We start from the raw sequence: 19,004 nt of genomic DNA on the forward strand, positions 1-19,004 counted from the left end.
TGTGTGCCATAAATTTTGATCTTATAAGATATAACCTCAGTAGAGGATTATTTGTTTATTTTCCTGATTAATTTAGAGTTCCATTTATATACAAATTCTTCTGCCTTCTCTTCTCCTACCATGTGCAAACCAATGATAACCCAGGAAAGAATGACATCTGATTTATTTTTTTTTAAAAAAGGAAGCAACAAATCCAGTCTGTGCAGCTAAATAATACTGGGACAAAAGTGAAATTTTACTTTTAGCTAATGCAGACTATACTCATTATCAACATTGCAGTCTCTTTAATTGGGTTAAAATGGAAATGAAATATTTGGGGATCAAATTTAATAGTAATTTAAAGGATTTATATAAACTTAATTATCTCCCCTTGCTGTGTAAAATTGAGGACCTACATAAATGGATGAATCTGCCTATCACATTGTTGGCCGGAGTCAATTGTATTAAACTGAAAATAATGCTGAGATTACAATATCTTTTTCAATCCTTACCTATCCCATTACCTACTAATTTATTTTAAATGGACATGTTAGTTTATTTTTATGGTCAGGCAAGATGCCTAGAATCTCCATGGAAAAATTGACCTGGGATTATAAATTAGGAGGGTTAAAACTTTCTGATATTTATGATTATGTCCATCTGTTACTGTTTTCGCTGTGAGAGGGGTATCCTTTATATTTAGCTTATATTTTTTAAAAAAATCCTTACAACTTTTAAATGCTGCCAACCTTGTGCAGTGACTAAAGTATGGGCCAAATGTGCGTAAATCTTTTTCCTTGGCACCATTTTTTGTAAGGAGACCAGCCATCTGATTTGTGCTCAGCATCTACGAGTGAATCTTGCTTTACGAATTTGGGGTTGATGTACAAAATGGCTTGGTTTCCTTTCTATCTTGTGATCATTAGTTCAAATCAGGTTGTAGTTCGAGTACTCGATTTCTTTAACAACTGGCAAAGAAAGATTTTCTCAATTCTCTTGGATTTAGCAACATTTTATCTTTTTCCAAATGCAAGTCTGATTAACATTAATTTTTTAGCGATTTATTCAAATACATTGGATTGAATAGCTTTAGGCATGTTTTATGAAATCTCGTTTTCTATTTTCGTTTTAAGGGAAAGACTGAGGTTATTAGAGTGGTGAAATTATTGGCTTGCTTTGATGATCTTGTCGCTGTCGGGACCGCTTCAGGAAGAGTGACACTTTTCCAGTTGGTGTCCCGATTGCCTGGAAGAAACAAGCAGGTAAATAGCATATTTATTTTCTTTACAGTTATCAAAAATTTGTTTGTGTATGATGTACCTTCTGAACAAAGTTGATGAACTTGTTTTGTCATGTTGTTATACTGTCAAGGTAGTTTAATACTATTTATATAGGCACCAGCACTGATAGCGAAGAATGGACAAGCCAGTCATTTGGCTCATCACCTTCACTTTGACCAGTGGGCACCTCTCCATATTAATGCATTCTTTCAGCACTTGCCCATAATCATCTATGCCTAGGTGATTTAATGCTGCCAGTCATTTTCTTTCCCCTGCTGTCTCAGGTCATTGCATTCAGGGACTTTCCACTCTCCTTTGAGTATTTCCTACTGTCCAGAGGTAGACATACCAACAAAAAGATGTTCCCAGTCTGCCTTTGCCATGTCCTGTATTAATTTAATGACATTGGTAAATGTATAGGGACCTGAATTATTTCTTTGAACTATTTTTGTCCAAGCCTTTCATCCCTAATGAGGTGCTAAGTTGTAGGTTCCTTTGTCCATTAGTGGAGAAGTGCAAGACAAAGTTAAGCCCCAATAATGATTCAGAATAATAGAATTTTTTTCTATGCTGATTTGAGTCAAGAAATTATTGGATGTCGACGTGAGTTTAAAAAGGATGTGGTGTGGCGGAAAGGATATAAATTTGCTTTTCGATACCCTGCAGTGTTGAAGGTTTTTTATGGCAATTATCAGTCTCAATTTTTTGAGAATGATCACGATTCATTGGTTTTTGCTAATTCGTTACTGGATCTACATGGTCAGGGAAAAATCTCACCGTCGACACCTAAAAGAAGGGCCAATGGACGTGGAAATGGACAGAATGGAAAGAATGGGAAAGGTGGGAAGAAGGAGGCTTTGACCCACAGTCCTAGTGATGTTGAAGATTCGAATCAATCTTTGGGACTGGAGTCCCAGGGCTGAATATATTAATGATGTTGAATTTCATTATTATATAAATATTGTATTTCTGGCTGGGGGGAGGTGGATGGCACTGGTATCTTTGATAGTCATCTGCCACTGGTGGGGTGATCCACACCCAGTTTTTTAGAGAATTACTACCTTTGGGTGTTTTCTTTTCTTTTTTGGGGGGAATTAATTCTATTCCTTTTAATATTAACTTTTTTACAACATTAGGGGAGGGAGAGTAGATTTTGTTTATTAACAGGAGAGCATTTTTTATAGTATGTGTTTATATTAGTAGTTTATTAAAATGTCCAGTTTGAAATTTGCAACTTTCAATGTTCAGGGATTAAATAATCCAATTAAGTGAAAGTGAGTTTTAGCTTAAAATTAAGAAAATGAAAATTGATATTGCTTTTTTTACAAGAAACACATTTGACTGAAAAAGAACATTTGAAATTGAAAAGAGATTGGTTGGTCATGTTTTTTTTCTTTATTTAATTCTAAGGCAAAAAGTGTAGTGATTTTAGTTCATAAGAATTTATCTTTTGAGTTACAGACTGTAGAGGGGAATGCTGGGAGGGTTTTAAAAGTGGATTGTAAATTTTTTAATGAACTTTGGACTTGATATCTATGCACCTAATGTAGATGATGATTATTTTCAGATGCTTTTTTGTTATTAAGTCAAGTTAATGAAAATATTCTAGTTGGGGGAGATTTTAATTGTGTTTTGGATCCATTAATGGATAAATCCCCAAAATGTATTAGAAAATCAAAGATGGCGAAACAAATAGGGGCTTTAATGAAAGACTTAAATTTGGTAGATATTTGGAGAAGGATTAATCCTATAGAGAAAGATTTTTCTTTTTATTCTTCTAGGCATGATTCCTTTCCTAGAATAGATTTTTTTAATATCGGCACATTTACAGGGAAAGATTATGCAGGCAGATTATAAAAGATAATAAAGATAATTTTTTTTTTTCTTATGAAAGTTCGGAGGTATTACGTCCATCTTGTAGATGGAGGTTTAATACAATGTTGTTGAAAAAACCTGAGTATGTTGCTTTTGTTAAGAAACAGATTGATTTTTTTTCTTTCTGGAAAATGTTTCAAAGTAGACGTAGTATGGGATGTGTTAAAGGCTTATTTAAGAGGACAAATAGCTATGCTTCTAAAGTTAATAGGGTATATGGCTGAAAGTATTAAATTAAAAAAACAGATTGATGAATTGGAGAAGGAATTTCAGAAGGGAGTAACAGAAGATCAGAAGATAGCTTTGACTAGATTGAAATTGCGATATAATACGTTACAGACTTATCAATTTGAATGTTTACTTAATTGAACCAAACATTGATATTATGAGTGTGGTGAGAAGGCGTATAAAGTACTTGCGTGGCAGTTAGAGAAGGAGTAAACCTCAAAGGTTATTAATGCTGTTAAAAAGGATTCAACAGTTACCTATAAATCTCAGGAAATCAATAAACAGTTTTATTCATTTTATTAAAAATTATTTACTTCTGAGGGGAAACAGGATAATGGATCTATTGATTCCTTTTTATCTACATTAAAGTTACCAGCATTAGATGAAGAGGATGTTATAGATTTGGAAGCTCCATTCACATATTTAGAAATTAAGACTGTTATGATGGAAATGCTTAATGATAAGTCACCAGGAGATGACAGGTTTTCAGTGGAATTTTATGAAATTTTTTATGAAGATTTATCTTTGGTGTTTGGGGAGGTATTACAACGTGATTGAACATTGAGTTACCAGAATCTTGTTCTAGTGCTTTAATTACTGTAATTCCAAAGAAAGATAGATATCCATTAAAAGTGTCTTCGTATAGACCTATTTCTTTATTGAATGTGGACTATAAAATAATAGCTAAATTGTTAGCAATTCGGCTTGCTAAATATTTAACTAAATTGATACATGTAGATCAAACCAGTTTTTTTAAAAATAGTCATGCTTCAGATAATATTCTTCGACTAATTAGTTTGACCAATGCATACCAACGGCAGCCCAACCATCCAATGGTGGTTGTACTCAATGCAGAAAAAGCTTTTGATAGGGTCGAATGGAATTTTTTTATTTAAGGTCTTGGAAAAGTTTAAATTTGGCCCTTTTTTTATTGGCTGGGTTAAAGCTTTATATACAAACCCGACTGCTAGAGTGATGATAAATGGTCAGATTTCGTCGTTATTTAAATTAATGTATTCTACTCGACAGGGATGTCCATTGTCACCAGCCCTATTTGCATTGGTTATTGAACCGTTACCTCAATTAGTACAGCAAAATGAGCAAATACAAGGGATGAGAGTTTTGGATGAAGAGTATAAGATTAATTTATTTGCAGATGATGTTTTGATATACTTAACAAATCCAGAACAATCTTTACTGTATTAACGGGAATGTTTATTACAGTATGGATCATTATCTAGGTATAAAGTTAATTGGGATAAAAGTGAAATTTTACCAGTAGGTGAAGGAGATTATTCAGTTTATAAAAATGTTATTAATTTGAAATGGACAGATAAAATTAAATATTTAGGAATAATTGTGAACATTGAGTATCAATCTTTATATAAATTGTGTTCTATTGTTGAAAAAGATAAAAGCAGACTTAATTAAATGGAAAGACCTTCCGTTAACTTTAATTGGGTGGGTTAATTGTATTAAAATGAATATTTTTCCACGTATTCAATATTTGTTTCAATCAATACTGTGTTTTCTTACAACCAACTTTTTCCAGGATTTAAATAAAGCTACTAGGGAATTTTTATGGAAAGGTAAATTACCAAGGGTAGCATTAAATAAGCTTACTTGGTAGTACGCTTTAGGTGGATTGCAATTACCTAATTTTCAAAATTATTATGAGGCAGTCCAACTTAAATTTATTAGTGACTTGATGGATTTGGATCAATCTCCAAGTTGGGCTAAAGTTTCCCACACTCTGTGCAAGATTAAGAACCAAAAATCTATAGTCATAGACCCTTAAAGGAACCAAATATAAACCCCAAAGTAACATAAATTGAGAAAGACACCAAACAAGAGCACATCATCTGTGTCATGACCCACTAATTGTTCCACTATTAGTATGGATTTTTACCTTTCTTCTATTTAGAAAGGGTATAACTATGTCTGCAAACCTATATGTTACAGATAAGGCTGCCATTCCCTATGGAATGTGTCATATTTTCTCCTTACATTGTACGTGATTTTCTCCAGGGGAATACAACTCCGTATCTCCATATTCCATCGTGTAATGTTCAGTTGGGAGCTGAATTTCCATGTGACCACTATACACTTCCTAGCTACTGACAAGGCAACCATTACAAACTGAATTTAGTATCTGGACAGTTTAAAACTTGTATCCATAATGTTTCCCAGAAGATTCATTTCCAGAACTTGTGGAAAATCCACCTTTGTAAATTTTTTCAGAATGTGCTGGCCAGCAAAGTTGATTTATTTTGAAAAGAAACTGGTCCCCTCTCCTGTGCAATTAAATGCAAAGGAAGTCTACTATTCATTAGCCCTTTTTTTGTGGTTTTCTGGGTTCCACTGTATTGCAGTGTAGTGACCTTGTGGTGGTGAGCTGCAAATTGTTTGTCACAAGTGGTTCCCACCACAGATAAAAAACAGAAAAGTTTTAAGAACCCAAGTTAAACATGCACGTACCTGACTTGCTTTTTTTTAAAAAAATTGCAGCTTATCTCACAAAATAATTTCAGCCATATGAGGGTTAAAATTTAAACATCTTGTGCCCTGAATTTTGCAGGTAATGCTGCTGTCATCTGGTTACATTTTGCCCAAATTTGCTAACAGGCTTTTTTTGCCAACCTTTTCCCCAATTGTATTCAGACACGCTGAGGAGTGTGAAGGTGCAGCGATTTCCCAGTACTTAATGCTGGGAATTTTTTCCTTTAATACCAATACATGTACCACATTACACCTGCTGCAGCAACAAAGACCTAATCCATACAAATGGACAGGCATAAAAGTAATGTGCATTGTTTGACATAATTTAGCTAAATGCTTAGGTTCTGAATTTTCCAGTTCTTTTGAATGCTTCTGATTGTCATGCTCAGGGTTGATGGCCAAAAAAGTTAGAGATCTGGCTGAGCTAGTCATTGGGTTTTTTTGGGGCTGCTATTCTGGTCAACATTAGCCCTCCCTTGTGTGCATCCACAAGGCTCCTTGCCAATAAGGTAGGGTGAGTTTCCATTAGATACTGGTATTGACAAGCTTACAAAATGTAAGTTTGTACTTGATGCAGGCAGGAAACTGAATGACGGTAGAGCATTTGGGTGAGTAGTGTTTAACTATTCTGTGTTTGGCAGATTTCTGTTTTTAATCGTATTTACCAAGTAATTATTTCTCCACAGTTGCGTCGATTTGATGTTGTTGGTATTCATAAAAGTAATATTACAGCATTAGCTTGGAGTAACAATGGAATGAAACTGTTCTCTGGGGATGATCAGGGTAAGGTCGTGTATGCTACTGTGGACCTGGATCAGGTAATAAATCTAAAGCTAAATTGTGAACATGGAGTAACGTAGTACGATAACTGTTTTGAATCAAGTCTACTTTTGTAAAAAAAAAACTACCTTTTGAAGTTGATGTCATTTCAAAAAATATTAAGATAGTCAATTCTAGGCAAGGCATTAAACCAAATGGACCTAAAGTGGGCAAACAAATTGGTGTACAGTTCAAGTGGGTTGAAGGGTCTTTATCTACACTATTCAATTCTATAACTATCTAAATTGGACTTGAACAGAAATTGAAAGGAATATATTGAGAAGATTTGAGTTTAGAAAATTGTCAAAGTAATCAAGGTAATAAGGGGATAAATTGGAGTTGCAGAGAATCTTTTTTCTGATGGAAAACACAACATTTTGAATTGAGGGAAAGGCTTTTTAGAAGTAAAATCGGGTCATCTTTTTCACACAAAGGGTTGATTAAATCAAGATTTATTTTTCCCTCCCCACCAATCCACTCAAAAAAAAAGTTGCATTAAACAAGTCTTTGAAAACCGTGATCAAGATTGATTTTAAAATCAAAGTGTTCAAAGGTAGTGAAATACAAATAAGATGAGATTTAGTAGAATTGTGGAATAAAGATGAGAGGTAGAATGGATTACTCATCTTCCTACACGAACAAGACACATGAGTGAGCTTTGGTCTGTGGTGATGTGGAAATCAATCATTTGATCCTACTCCATTTCATGACAGATTACTTTAGCTCAATGTGAAGGATTTACCACAACTAAATTGTTCAGTGATTTATTTTTTATTTTTTAATTTCACAAATTCCTTATTAATGAATTTGAAAATGAGTCATGGTGATTCCTGATTTACATTTAAAATTTTGAAATTATAAATGATTTTGAAATGTGTGGCAAGTTGCCACAATAGTCAAGAAGTGCATATAATTTGATGGTGGGGGGGGGGGGAGAGGATCTGTTAGATAGTGGTAAATTAATGGTAGATTAGATCAAAACTATTTCATTTTTTATTTAAAGTTTTTTGTCTAAACTTTCCACAAAAAAATCCTTTATATGTTTATTAACAGAAGATTGTGATTCAGCATCCAATAATTAAATAAGTATAGGATGTGTTTAAGTTTTTTGTTCAATTTTTGCATCCATTTCAAATATTTTTCTTCATTGGTGCCAGTTTCAAGTTTAAATTTCAAAATGTGAAATTGTTTTACATGCATTTATATAAGCAAAGGATGACATAGTTTAGCGATACTCTCTAATATGGAAAGATCACTAACTTGCACTTTGATATTGTAATTCATACTTTAATTGCCGATTATTATGTCTTGTCTAATTTTTGTATTCTGTTTTCCTAAAGGGAGTTTGTAGCCCCACTGTGGTATTAGAAGATAAATCTTCTATTGTACAGTTAGATTACACTCAGAAAATTCTTCTTGTTTCAACTTGTCTGCGTTCTATTCTTATTTATACTGATCAAAATGTCATCAGACAGATTGGAACCCAACCAAGAAAAATGTAAGTGTGTAAAGTTTCAAATAATTAAATGTAGCATGTCAGGTATAATTGCTTCAAGCATCCAAGTTGATATTGATAATAGTGGAACCTTAGTTGTGATGGTGTCTTATCACAATAATGTATGGTAGTTGGTAGGGATGTTGCCTCACAGCCCCATGGACCTTGATTCTGTCTTTGTGGAGATTGCATATATGATTGTCTAGTTTTCTTCTCACATCCCAAAGATATGAAAACTGGCTATGTAAATTTCTACTTTTTTGTGGGGGAGTGATAGAATTTTGAGGTGAGTTGATAAGGTGGAGAAAATAAAATGGAGAAGTGTGATTATGTATAGACAAACGAGTGGAAGGGCCTATTTCACTACTCCATGACTCTGTTATAACGCTTCAAAGTAATAATCTAGGCTCTCTTACCAGCTGAACAGCTGAAGCATTGTCACTCTAATTCAGAATTATATTTTGCAAATTCCCTGGGTTCCTATACTTACCACAGGGTCATATTGTTTTAATTTTGTGTCCCCAAGCCATGGAAGGAAAAATTCTAATTAGATGCAGCGAATGTTATTGGAATTTGTGGCAAGAGGACTTGGTTCATTTGTAATTCTTCCTGGGCTTTGATAACCCCTTCAATATTTTGTCATGGAGGTGTGTAAATGAAGTGTCTATGATCCAAGTTGCTGTTGTCCCTGCATATTGCATCTTGCAGAAGTCTCTTGTTCCTGGAGAATTATAGAGGCAAATTCTCCAAAGCTTTTTATTTTAAAAAAAGACTTGCAGGGGAAGAAACTGTGGAAAAATAAAAATTGCCAGAGCTGAAGGGTGGCATGGTGGCACAACTGCTTTAGCTCTGGTAACCAGGGTAATGCTAACCTATGTTTTTTTTTGTAGAGTTGACATGTTTTCTTTGTGAAGTGGGTCTCCTTCAGCTGCTCTGGTTTCCTCCTATGTCCAAAAAGTTGTTGTTGTTAGAGCATGGTAAGAGAGAGCAACATTTACAGGAGTACAGTCCCTGAAAGTGGGTTCCTGTAAGTGGAACAGGTCCCTGTGAGTCAACATGGAGCCAATTGGCTGCCTTCTGTGACATTATCAGTATCTGTAATTTATCATCTTAATTTATAATCAACACTATTCCAATTATTTGGCTCATGTTCAGTCTTTGAATTAATTTGCCTTGGGGTCTGTAATTATTTTGTCACCCAGAGGTCCAGTCTCCACTTCTTGTAGTATCCTGCATGTCCTCAAACACAATTCAAGTTACTGCATTAGGAGCTTCTTGTACATTATTCCAGTGTCATTCAAAAGAAGAAACTGTTTTCAAGACTTAACTCTATTTGATATGGTGATTAAAATTAACTGATATCCAAGATGATTGTGCTGTTGGCTCCATTGGAGACATTTTGTCTAATAATTCTTTCCTGAGCAGAAATTGTGTACATATTGCAAACATGCATGTACATCTTAATTTCATTGCCATGGCATTCTTCATGAGTGATTTTCTTCTTCCTCATTTGTGAAGACTCTCCTGTTTAATCACCCTCTTTTATTTTAATGTACGCTACTGTGAAAAGTGACTATGTGCATATTAAAAAATATCTCTATTTTAAGATTTCAAAGAATGTCATTAATAATGGTTTCAAATTCTCTTCTTTCCACATCTTTTCCTCTGCAACACTGCATAATCTCTTTCAAGGCTCTGATTTTTAAACCTACATATACCCACTTTTCCTGATTCCAGCTCATGAATCAAATTGCAAAGGAAATATTAATCCTTATTATCAACAAAGGAATGAAGGGAAAATACTGATTCTAGTTTCCTTACACAAGTGATGCATGTTGGGTGCCATTGAATTTACTTATAATTCATTTATAACAACCTGACCTTCCTTTGCTACTTTAGTTTGTAGTCTAATATAAACCACTTGAAATCTGAGATGGAATTGCAATACACACTGGGCAATATGTTTATTCCTGATTACAAAAGTGTTTCTCCCTTGTGTTTTAAATCAGAGCCTTAATTTTATTTACCCCCCCACACCTGTGTTTTAACTGGTACTTTATCTGATAGTTTGTGTTGGATTCTACTCTTCACAGCCATCAACATTTCACAATTAGGCTTTTACAATTCTGGTGGTGTAAGTCTGCTTATTTTAATCCTCATCAAATTTTTGAACATCCAGAATGTATAGAAATCATCTTGTATTGAATTCTTAGCAATTGAAGTCAGAATATTAACAAAATAAATTGCAGATATATATTGGTTTATTATCAATCAAATACAGTTATATGCTTCTCATTACAATTTACATTTGAGAATGAAAATAATTGTTTGCACAATTGGGGAAACTCGTATATAATTTTATTTACTACATTCCGAGCTTGTACACGATTCAGTTTGTAATTACAAAAAACCTGTTACTATTCTCTCTCACTTCTAGTGCTGGCATATTTGGAGCATGTTTCATACCAGGCCTCTGCAAACAAACTGATGTTCATTTGTATGCTTCAAGACCTGGGCTTCGAGTGTGGAAATCAGATGTTCAAGGAGACGTTCAGTCAACTCTCATTTTAAAAGATGTATTTGCCAGTGGTATGAAACCATTTGAGTTGATTCCAAGAACAAGTTTGACAACTAAAATCAAAAGTGTCAAGACAACTGAAAGAAGCCTAGGTCTGTTGAAATGCTGCTTGCATGATGGATGGGTGCTTAGCTGGAACGAGGCTAGTATTTACCTGATTGATGCAGTTAACCAGGTACGTCAAAAGCAAAGCTAGTGCAGGTCAAGTACCTCTTGTCCAAAAACTGAAAAGATCCAAAAACCAAAATTTTTTTTTTAGCATCAACATGATGTCACAAGTGGGGAAAAAAAAATTCAACTACTTGAGTTGCCTGTGTGAGGCTCTGACGATTTGTTGGCACCAGTTTGATTACAATAATAGTTTTTTTATAAAAACCACATTTTTTGCTTCTGGTCGGGAAGATGCTAAACGGGATGCTAAAGGTGAAAATTGGTAAACCAAATGAGCTGTCAAATTCATCCTTTGGATCTGGGGCCATATTCAGTGCTTCCTGATCTCATGAAAGTCTACTTCTTGCATAATTTCTTTCAAGGGTTCTGAATGAAAATTAGTTTATAGTTCGTGTAATTACTCAATACAAAGATATTTATAGTTTGGCACCTAAGTGTTGCTCAGTGGAGTCAGAATCCAAATGCTGTATGTCACACTTGTGTAAATGGTGTAATTGAGTTGCACTCATGCCCGTGATGTATTGGATTATAATGTACCTGTTTTGGGTAGCATTGAGAGCATATTTTTGTGGATGTTTTTGAATGTTTGATTTGGGCTATTTTAGTGTGTTGGCCATGGAAACTGTTGCTGGTCAGAAAGAGTGCAAAGAAAGAACCTGCAGATCCTTTTTATTATTTGTTTGCAGCCCCATGTTTTAAAATATTTAGAATAATGATTTTTCAGTCATAGTCTGTAATTTTTTTTACTGTTTTTAAATGGTATGTTCATTTTCTGTGAATTCTTTTATTGAATATTGCTAATAGATGCACATTGATTTTGTTCATGAAGGTAACAATCAATTTGTCATACTCAAAAGGCATAAGATGATGAAAATTGTTGAATTAAGTGATGTTTTTAACCTTTGATGTTTGATACATTTGCAGACTCTGATTGGTGGACTGGAAGGATTCAGTAGTATTGTATCTGTTTCCTGTACAGAAGATGAGATTTTTATGTTAACCGATGACTATGATATTATTCGGATTTCCAACAAACCAGAAGGATTGATAATGGGTAAGAGCAGTAGCTTAATTTTATTTTTTGTAAAGAAAATATGGAAATCTTGCATACACTGTGGTACTGAGTCACATAGAACAGAATGTTGCATAGCTGGTTGCCAGATCTTAGCTAAATTTACGGGCTATTGAGAATTAGTGTTGGTCTTGGCGTCAAGATGGATTGAGTGAAGAGGTGGAAGTAATTGCAAAGTGCCCCTGCTCATTGTTTTGTGATAATGGCTAATCCTGAGGTTTCTTGAGAGGCAGCAGCGCAACATTCAAAAGCTGGCCGCAACCAACATAATAATTCATTCCACTTTCCCACATCATTTGCACCAATGGGCAGGTCTATTTTTCAATAGTTAGACAAACTAAGGTAATTGTGTGGCCCAATGACAAAACTGAAAATCATTGATAATTAATATTAACTCACTGGTTTAAAAAAACCTGTTTCTTTGCTGTATTAATCAGAGTTTGTGATTGGAAAATTTAGAATAAATGTCCTGGTGCTCACTTTTTCTACTACCACATTGCTCTATTTTGATTGTCAGCATATTTGAAGTAGGTATTTTATAAGTATCTGCAAGAATGAGTGATTGAAAAATATTTGAGAAGATTGAAATTGATTCTCCATGATGTTATTGCAGTGGACAGTTTCCATAATTAATTTACACACAACTCACTATTGATTCTAAACAATCAACAGTTGGATGTTGATTCATCATACATTGATCTTCCAAAATATTTTTAGATGTGAAAAATTATTTCATTTCTTAACTATTATTTTAATGCTTTGGTGATTGAGCTTTTGTTTTACCACTTTTTTTTTTAAACCTAAGGCTTGCTTGAATACATCTTCCTCATCCATTCTGACCATTCTCACACCAATTGATATTAATTTTTATGCATAGAAATTGTTCCTATCTTCCCAGGCATCAGCCAATCTTTATATTGAAGTTTATAAATCAGGCCTAATTTAACAGATGTATAATTTTATTTTCAGGTGTAAAATCACAATTAAATTCCATGGTAACAGCCACCTGCAGTGGCTCGAAAGAAACTCAGAATGATGAGAAAACTTCAGGAACTGGTAGTTTTGAGATGCAGCGACTATTGTCCTCCGAGCCTGAACACTCGCAAGGTCTGAGAACTGAAAATGAGACCATAGAAAGAAGCTGCTCATTAACTAGTGAGCCCAGAAGCAGAAGTAGTTCTCTCAATAGTAGTGTTAGCGTTTTTAGCCATGTCACCACCCCAGAACAACAGGTAGGAACACTTTGCTCACCTGTGGCATTAACAAAAGTTCCAGATTCACTGGGGAGGTTCAGTGCAATGAACATGGAGGAATTCAATCAACAACTGGTCGTTGTTTCCCTAAAAAAGAAGAGGAAACGAAAGCAAGGTATTTTTATAACTTTTTTTGTTCTTGTGCATTTTCTCTTTGACCCAGATTCCCCTCAAGGCTCCCACATTCTCCATTCTATAACCATTGACTTCCTTTTCCTGGCAAATGCCCAAGACTGAATTAGATTGTTCACAACCTTAGAATTGTGTGTGACCCTAAAATGAGCTTTGCCTTCTATATCCGTGTTATTAGAAACCCATTTACTTCAGATTATTTTTTGTCTCTTTTTAAGCTTGTCATTTAAAACTTTCTCCCTTGCTCTATAACTCCCTTCAAGCTTGTTGCAGCAGACAACCCCTGTGTTCATTGTCCCTCATAGGTTTCTCATCACACAGCACCTCTATTGTGAAATGTGCATTCATTTTTCAGATCCTTTTGCTAGCCTTGCCTGTCCTTATTCCCAACCACCTCCAGGGTACCCACACCCCTCCTCTGCTCACACCTGAATATATTCACTCCATCACTCCCCAAATGCCCTAAATTCTCCTATGCTTCACCTTCCTTTCTTCCTTCAAGATTATTAAAATCCTACCTTTATTTTGGCCACGTTTATTGCCACCAGACCTTGAGTAGCAGTGTCAAATTTTGTTTGATAATACTCCTGTGAAACACCCTGGTGCATTAAAGGCCCCATTTAACTAGTTTAATATCCTAATAAGTTTCAGTATTATCAATGCAAACCAGAACAAAGAAGTAGAATTACCATGACTGTTTCAAAAAATAAATGATCATTCAAGCTAGTTACAAATTATATACTAAATTTTGGGGGGGCGGAAGTTCTGAAATTAAGTTTTCTGTGGCAACTTTGCAGCAGACCAAATGATCTCCTGCACTGTGGGTAAACTCTACAATATTGACTGAAATGTAAAGTTCATTCTAAAAATTATCAAAGGAGCAAAATAATTAATATCTGTCAATCTATAGTGCAATGATACAGCTGGTAGAGTTGCTTCCTCAGTTCCAGTGAACCACATTTGGTCATCTCCAGTGTTGTCTGTATGGAGTTAGTGCATGCTCCCTGTGATCATTTGTTCCAGTTTGCTCCTACACTCCAAAGATGTGTGGCCACTGTAAATTGACATAAAGATGTGTCATAGGTAGAATCTGAAGCAAGGTGACGAAAATGTCGGGGAACAATTTGCAGGATAAAATTAGGAGAAGATAAGATTATTGAGGCCTGTGTTCCTCCAGCATTTCTGAGTTTTTAACTCCAGATGATTCTTAATGTTAAATATAATGATAAATTGTGGATCTGATTTGCCGATAGAATATCTTACTTTGATTATTTTATTTCTACGTGCAGCAAGTTTGGCATCAGAAGGCAGCCTCGTAAAACGTGACATTGGCAATTCAAATAGTTCTCTCAGTTCTGAGCCAGCACATTTTAGCGATTTTGCTCTTGATGGTTCTGTAACCACAACTTGTGATTTGTCAGATCAACTGAGCTTGTTGAGCAGCAGCTTGGATCACTTGACCACAGATTCTCCTGAACATGAGAGCCAGGTTACCATGGACTCCAATAGTATTTTGCCGGATGCAAACAGTTGCAATCTTTCAAGCTCCACACAGTTTCCTGAATCTGTAGCAATCCTACAGGAAGCTCCTCTTCCCTTGTGCTATTTACCAGAATCTTTGAGGAGTCAAAATACAGCAAGTGAAAATCTATCTTCTTCTGATCATCTCAGCCTTTCAAAATGTTCTGATCCTGTGCCTTCTGTTACGTTCAAAAACTTGGACAGTTATTGTGAAAATGATGAACTGACAGGCAAAGCTTCATTGTTGAATTGCTCTGAGCCAGTAACCAGCTTTCAAGGAAACCTGGATGACACAGTGATTGATGAAACTTGTGACACTGACCCCTTAGAATTAAAACCTCAAGATCCAGAAAATGCAATGTTGGTTGGAACCCTTAATATGAATGAACCTTTAAGCGAAAGCTCAGAGACATACTTGGATGAGCGCCATGCACTCCTAATGAGAATTCTTTCACCAGACAAAGACCTGAACAACGAAGAAACCAAAGAGTTTTCCCAACTTTATGCTTTGTACGATGAACCACGTTTACTGGACCCAGCTGTCGGTATAGAAGCAATCGAGGCTGTGGGCTATATTGACGATGGTAGCTCGGAAAAAAAAAATGCCCAAGAACCATGTTTATCATCCAGTGATGAAGATGATATTTATGGTCATGGAGTTCCTCATTCATTGTCTGAAACCAGCATGACTGAACTCTTTCACAAACAGAGTGCTGGAGAATCACTGGGTGTTGTTTCCCATGACTTGAAAAATTCTGCTGCAGATGAAATAGAAATGTTAAAATCTGATCAGGTGGGGTGTTACCAGTATGCTTTAATATCCTATCCATTATTAGATCTAATTTCTTAAATCTTAATATGATGTCTTTTTCAAAGCATCTGTCTTAATATTTTGTTAAATAGTAACACTGATACCAGGTAGTAGAAGAGAGGACTTTTATGAGCTTAACATCTGTTTGTCTACCTTCAATCAAACTAAATATGAAAAATTGTACAATTGACATTATTCAAAATGTCATACACTTGGAAATTAGATTTTTTGAGCAAAGGATCTTTTAATACAAATGTTTTTGTTGACTTGTTTTATTTGTCTTTTGACAGTTTGCTGAGAGCTGGATGGGTTACTCTGGTCCTGGATCTGACATTCTTAGCTTGGTTGTCTCTGAAAAGCACATCTGGTGTTTGGATTGTAAAGGTGGATTATACTGTAGCCCCTTTTTTGGTTCAGGTCTGCGGTGGCAAAAGTTTGAAGATGGTGTCCAACAGGTGGCAGTATCACCTTCAGGTTGATGAAAGTTTTCATTCTATTGTCCAGAATATTGAGAACATTAAATCTGATAAACTCCTACTTTCAATTTATGCAGCTTTCTCCATGAAGTTTGCACTTCTATTAGAATACAAGTCCTGTACCTGCTTAAAATATAAAATGTGTAATGCAGAATAATTAGAGAAGGTGTATTTATGTAATGGACACAATTTTTATACCACTAAATTTTTTACAATTTGCATTACAATACAAATGATAGTTTTTATGGATTCTTGGAATTTCAGGTAATCCCTGTCTGTTTCTACTGTTTCCATTTCTATATCTACTTCTGTTCTTTAAACCTCCGACCCCCCCACCCCCCCCCCCCCCCCGCCCAGCAAGTGTCTCTCTCGCTTCACCTGTCTCTCCGCATCTTCTTGCTTCTGTCCAATGCCCTATCACCTGTTGGCCTTTGCCCAGCTTCTTCACCCCTTTTCCCTCCTCTGATATCACCTGATATTACCCCTACCTACCCAACCGGAAATGTTGACTGACCATTTCTCTCGATGGATGCTGCCTGGCCCTCTGAGTCCCTCCACTTCTCTGTTCACACATTATTTTTACCTGCTATTTTGTGCTTCATTTGCAAAACCAACTTTATTTGAACATTTGAAATGTATGCCTGCTTTGGATTTCCAAAACTTAACTATTTAAAAAATTTTAAACAGGTGTGTTACTGTGGAAAATTGAACAAAAATCAAGCAAAGCATTTGCATGTGGAAAAGTGACAATGAAGGGAAAGAGACACTGGTACGAGGCCCTGCCACATTCTGCTTATGTCGCTTTAAGCGACGACACAGCATGGATCATTCAAACCAATGGAGACCTCTATTTGCAAACAGGTATTGAAGGAATAGTATTTTAAAGCATTGAATAAAATAGGTTTGCAGTAGAAAGCATTCCTATAACTGACCACAGTTAAATTTTCCCACAAGTAATAAAATTGCACAGTTGATGAATTGTTTGTTGCATGGATTAACAAAAGGTTGATGTATTCTTAGAGAAAAGCAAACTTGCATTTGTATAGCTCCTTCATAATCCTAAAGCTTTACATGGCCACTATTGTATTTCAGAGGTATTACTGCTGCAAAGTATGAAAATTGGAAAGTTAATGCTGGTAAAATAAATGAAAATGTATCAGGTGTATTATATAATCAGAGGAGATTATTTGGACAATTCTTTCAGAAGTTGAATTGGCTGTATCATTTAGAGATTCATTTCATGCAATATTTTACCTGGGAGGTGTGTTTTCATAGAACTGCACAGGAACGTGCCACGATGCCTGTGCTGAACATGATGACAAATTAGATCACTTCTGCCTGCATATTCCTCTACTCCCTCATAATCACATCTGTCTAATTTCTTCTTCAGTGATACTATCAATCTGCATCCACCATTTCCTCTCTGCACCTACCACTCTGCTTTTAAAAACAGACTTGCCCTGTAAGTTTAAAGTTTCCCCCTCTCAGTATAAAGCATGTCCTCTCGTAACATTTTTACTCGAGGGGGAGTAAAATTCTGGCAGTCATCTCTATTATTGCCTCTCTTAATTTTATTCACTGAGGTCTTCCCTCAGCTTCTGATGCTCCAGAGAACACAACCTAAGATTGTACATTCTCTCTTAGCCGCTCATACCTTCTAATGTAGGCAGCATTCTGGTAAGTTGGGGTAGTGATTAGCACATTGCTGTTACTGTTTCAACAATCAGGACCGGGGTTCGAATCCCGCACTATCTTTAAGGAGTTTGTATGTTCTCCCTGTGTCTGCATGGGTTTTCACCAAGGTCTCCGGTTTCCTCCCATCCGTGAAAACGTTCTGGGGGTTGTAGGTCAATTGGGTATCATTGGGCAGTATGGGCTCATGAGCCAAAAGGGCCTGTTACCATGCTGTATGTTGAAAATTTAAAATTTTAATTTATTTAAATTTAATTTTTAAAAGCTAAGTTAAAATATTTTAATCAAAACCATCATCACATAGCTGCTGCCTGTTGCTTTGTCATTACCACTTTCCTATTGATTATATTGGAATAGCTGTGGGGTTCCCTTCCCTACACTGTTTTTGTACTTTTCTCTTTGCTTTGCAATGTTTGATTACTGTTACACTACTTATGATAATGTCTCATTTACATTTATTTATCATTAGACTAACTGCCTGCTGCATGATGAACATGTGAAACTAAAATAATCCAATATTTGTTAGATAATTTTGGCTGCAGTGTTTCAATTCCTGGAGAATTTTTAAGGCCATAATATTGGCAAAGATTTTTTTTTAAAAAAGCATCACAAGTCTCCTGGTCACTTTTTCATCAACCACATGCTACCCCACTGTCCTCAACGATTGCTGATTACCCCTTACCAGTACCAACGCAATCAATAAATATTATTTTAAAAAAGCAGTCCTGATTGTCAGTGTTCTATCCTGCCCCTCCATCGCCCACACATTTTAGATAGGGGTAGGGCCAATCAACCACACATAGGCTAATCTTAATTAACGAGCAATCTTTTCTAATTCTTCCACTTCCTCATTAACCCCACACTGTAAGCTACATTTTCTTGTTTCATGCCAAGAACTTTGAATCCTCTAAATGTCTTTTGCTGCTCTTTACAATAGTTTTCTGAGTTTAATTAGTTCCTGTTAGCTTCAAGAAGGCCTTACTTCCCTCTTCACAAATATAAATAACGTAAAAACAGTACGTGTGATTGTGTTACTATTTAAAACTCAATGAGGAGAACATGTTGATCATACCATCAACTTGCCCTTTATGAGAGTGACGTCTGGTGCTTCTATTAAAGTTGT

The 19,004-nt window shown here is 35.5% G+C and overlaps 1 protein-coding gene across 1 annotated transcript in view; it reads left to right on the forward strand.

Annotated features, from left to right (window-relative positions):
- tecpr2 (tectonin beta-propeller repeat containing 2) overlaps positions 1 to 19,004 on the forward strand; it is a 79,531-nt gene that overhangs the window by 17,176 nt on the left and 43,351 nt on the right. The window contains exons 3-11 of the mRNA XM_069916456.1: positions 1,113 to 1,241; positions 6,548 to 6,679; positions 8,021 to 8,178; positions 10,613 to 10,928; positions 11,849 to 11,978; positions 12,966 to 13,364; positions 14,671 to 15,695; positions 16,004 to 16,187; positions 16,877 to 17,050. Of these exons, the coding sequence (XP_069772557.1) occupies positions 1,113 to 1,241; positions 6,548 to 6,679; positions 8,021 to 8,178; positions 10,613 to 10,928; positions 11,849 to 11,978; positions 12,966 to 13,364; positions 14,671 to 15,695; positions 16,004 to 16,187; positions 16,877 to 17,050 (2,647 nt within the window). The remainder of the gene's footprint in view (positions 1 to 1,112; positions 1,242 to 6,547; positions 6,680 to 8,020; positions 8,179 to 10,612; positions 10,929 to 11,848; positions 11,979 to 12,965; positions 13,365 to 14,670; positions 15,696 to 16,003; positions 16,188 to 16,876; positions 17,051 to 19,004) is intronic.

Source organism: Narcine bancroftii, chromosome 2 (genome assembly GCF_036971445.1).
Source record: "Narcine bancroftii isolate sNarBan1 chromosome 2, sNarBan1.hap1, whole genome shotgun sequence".
Classification (NCBI taxonomy): Eukaryota; Metazoa; Chordata; class Chondrichthyes; order Torpediniformes; family Narcinidae; genus Narcine; species Narcine bancroftii.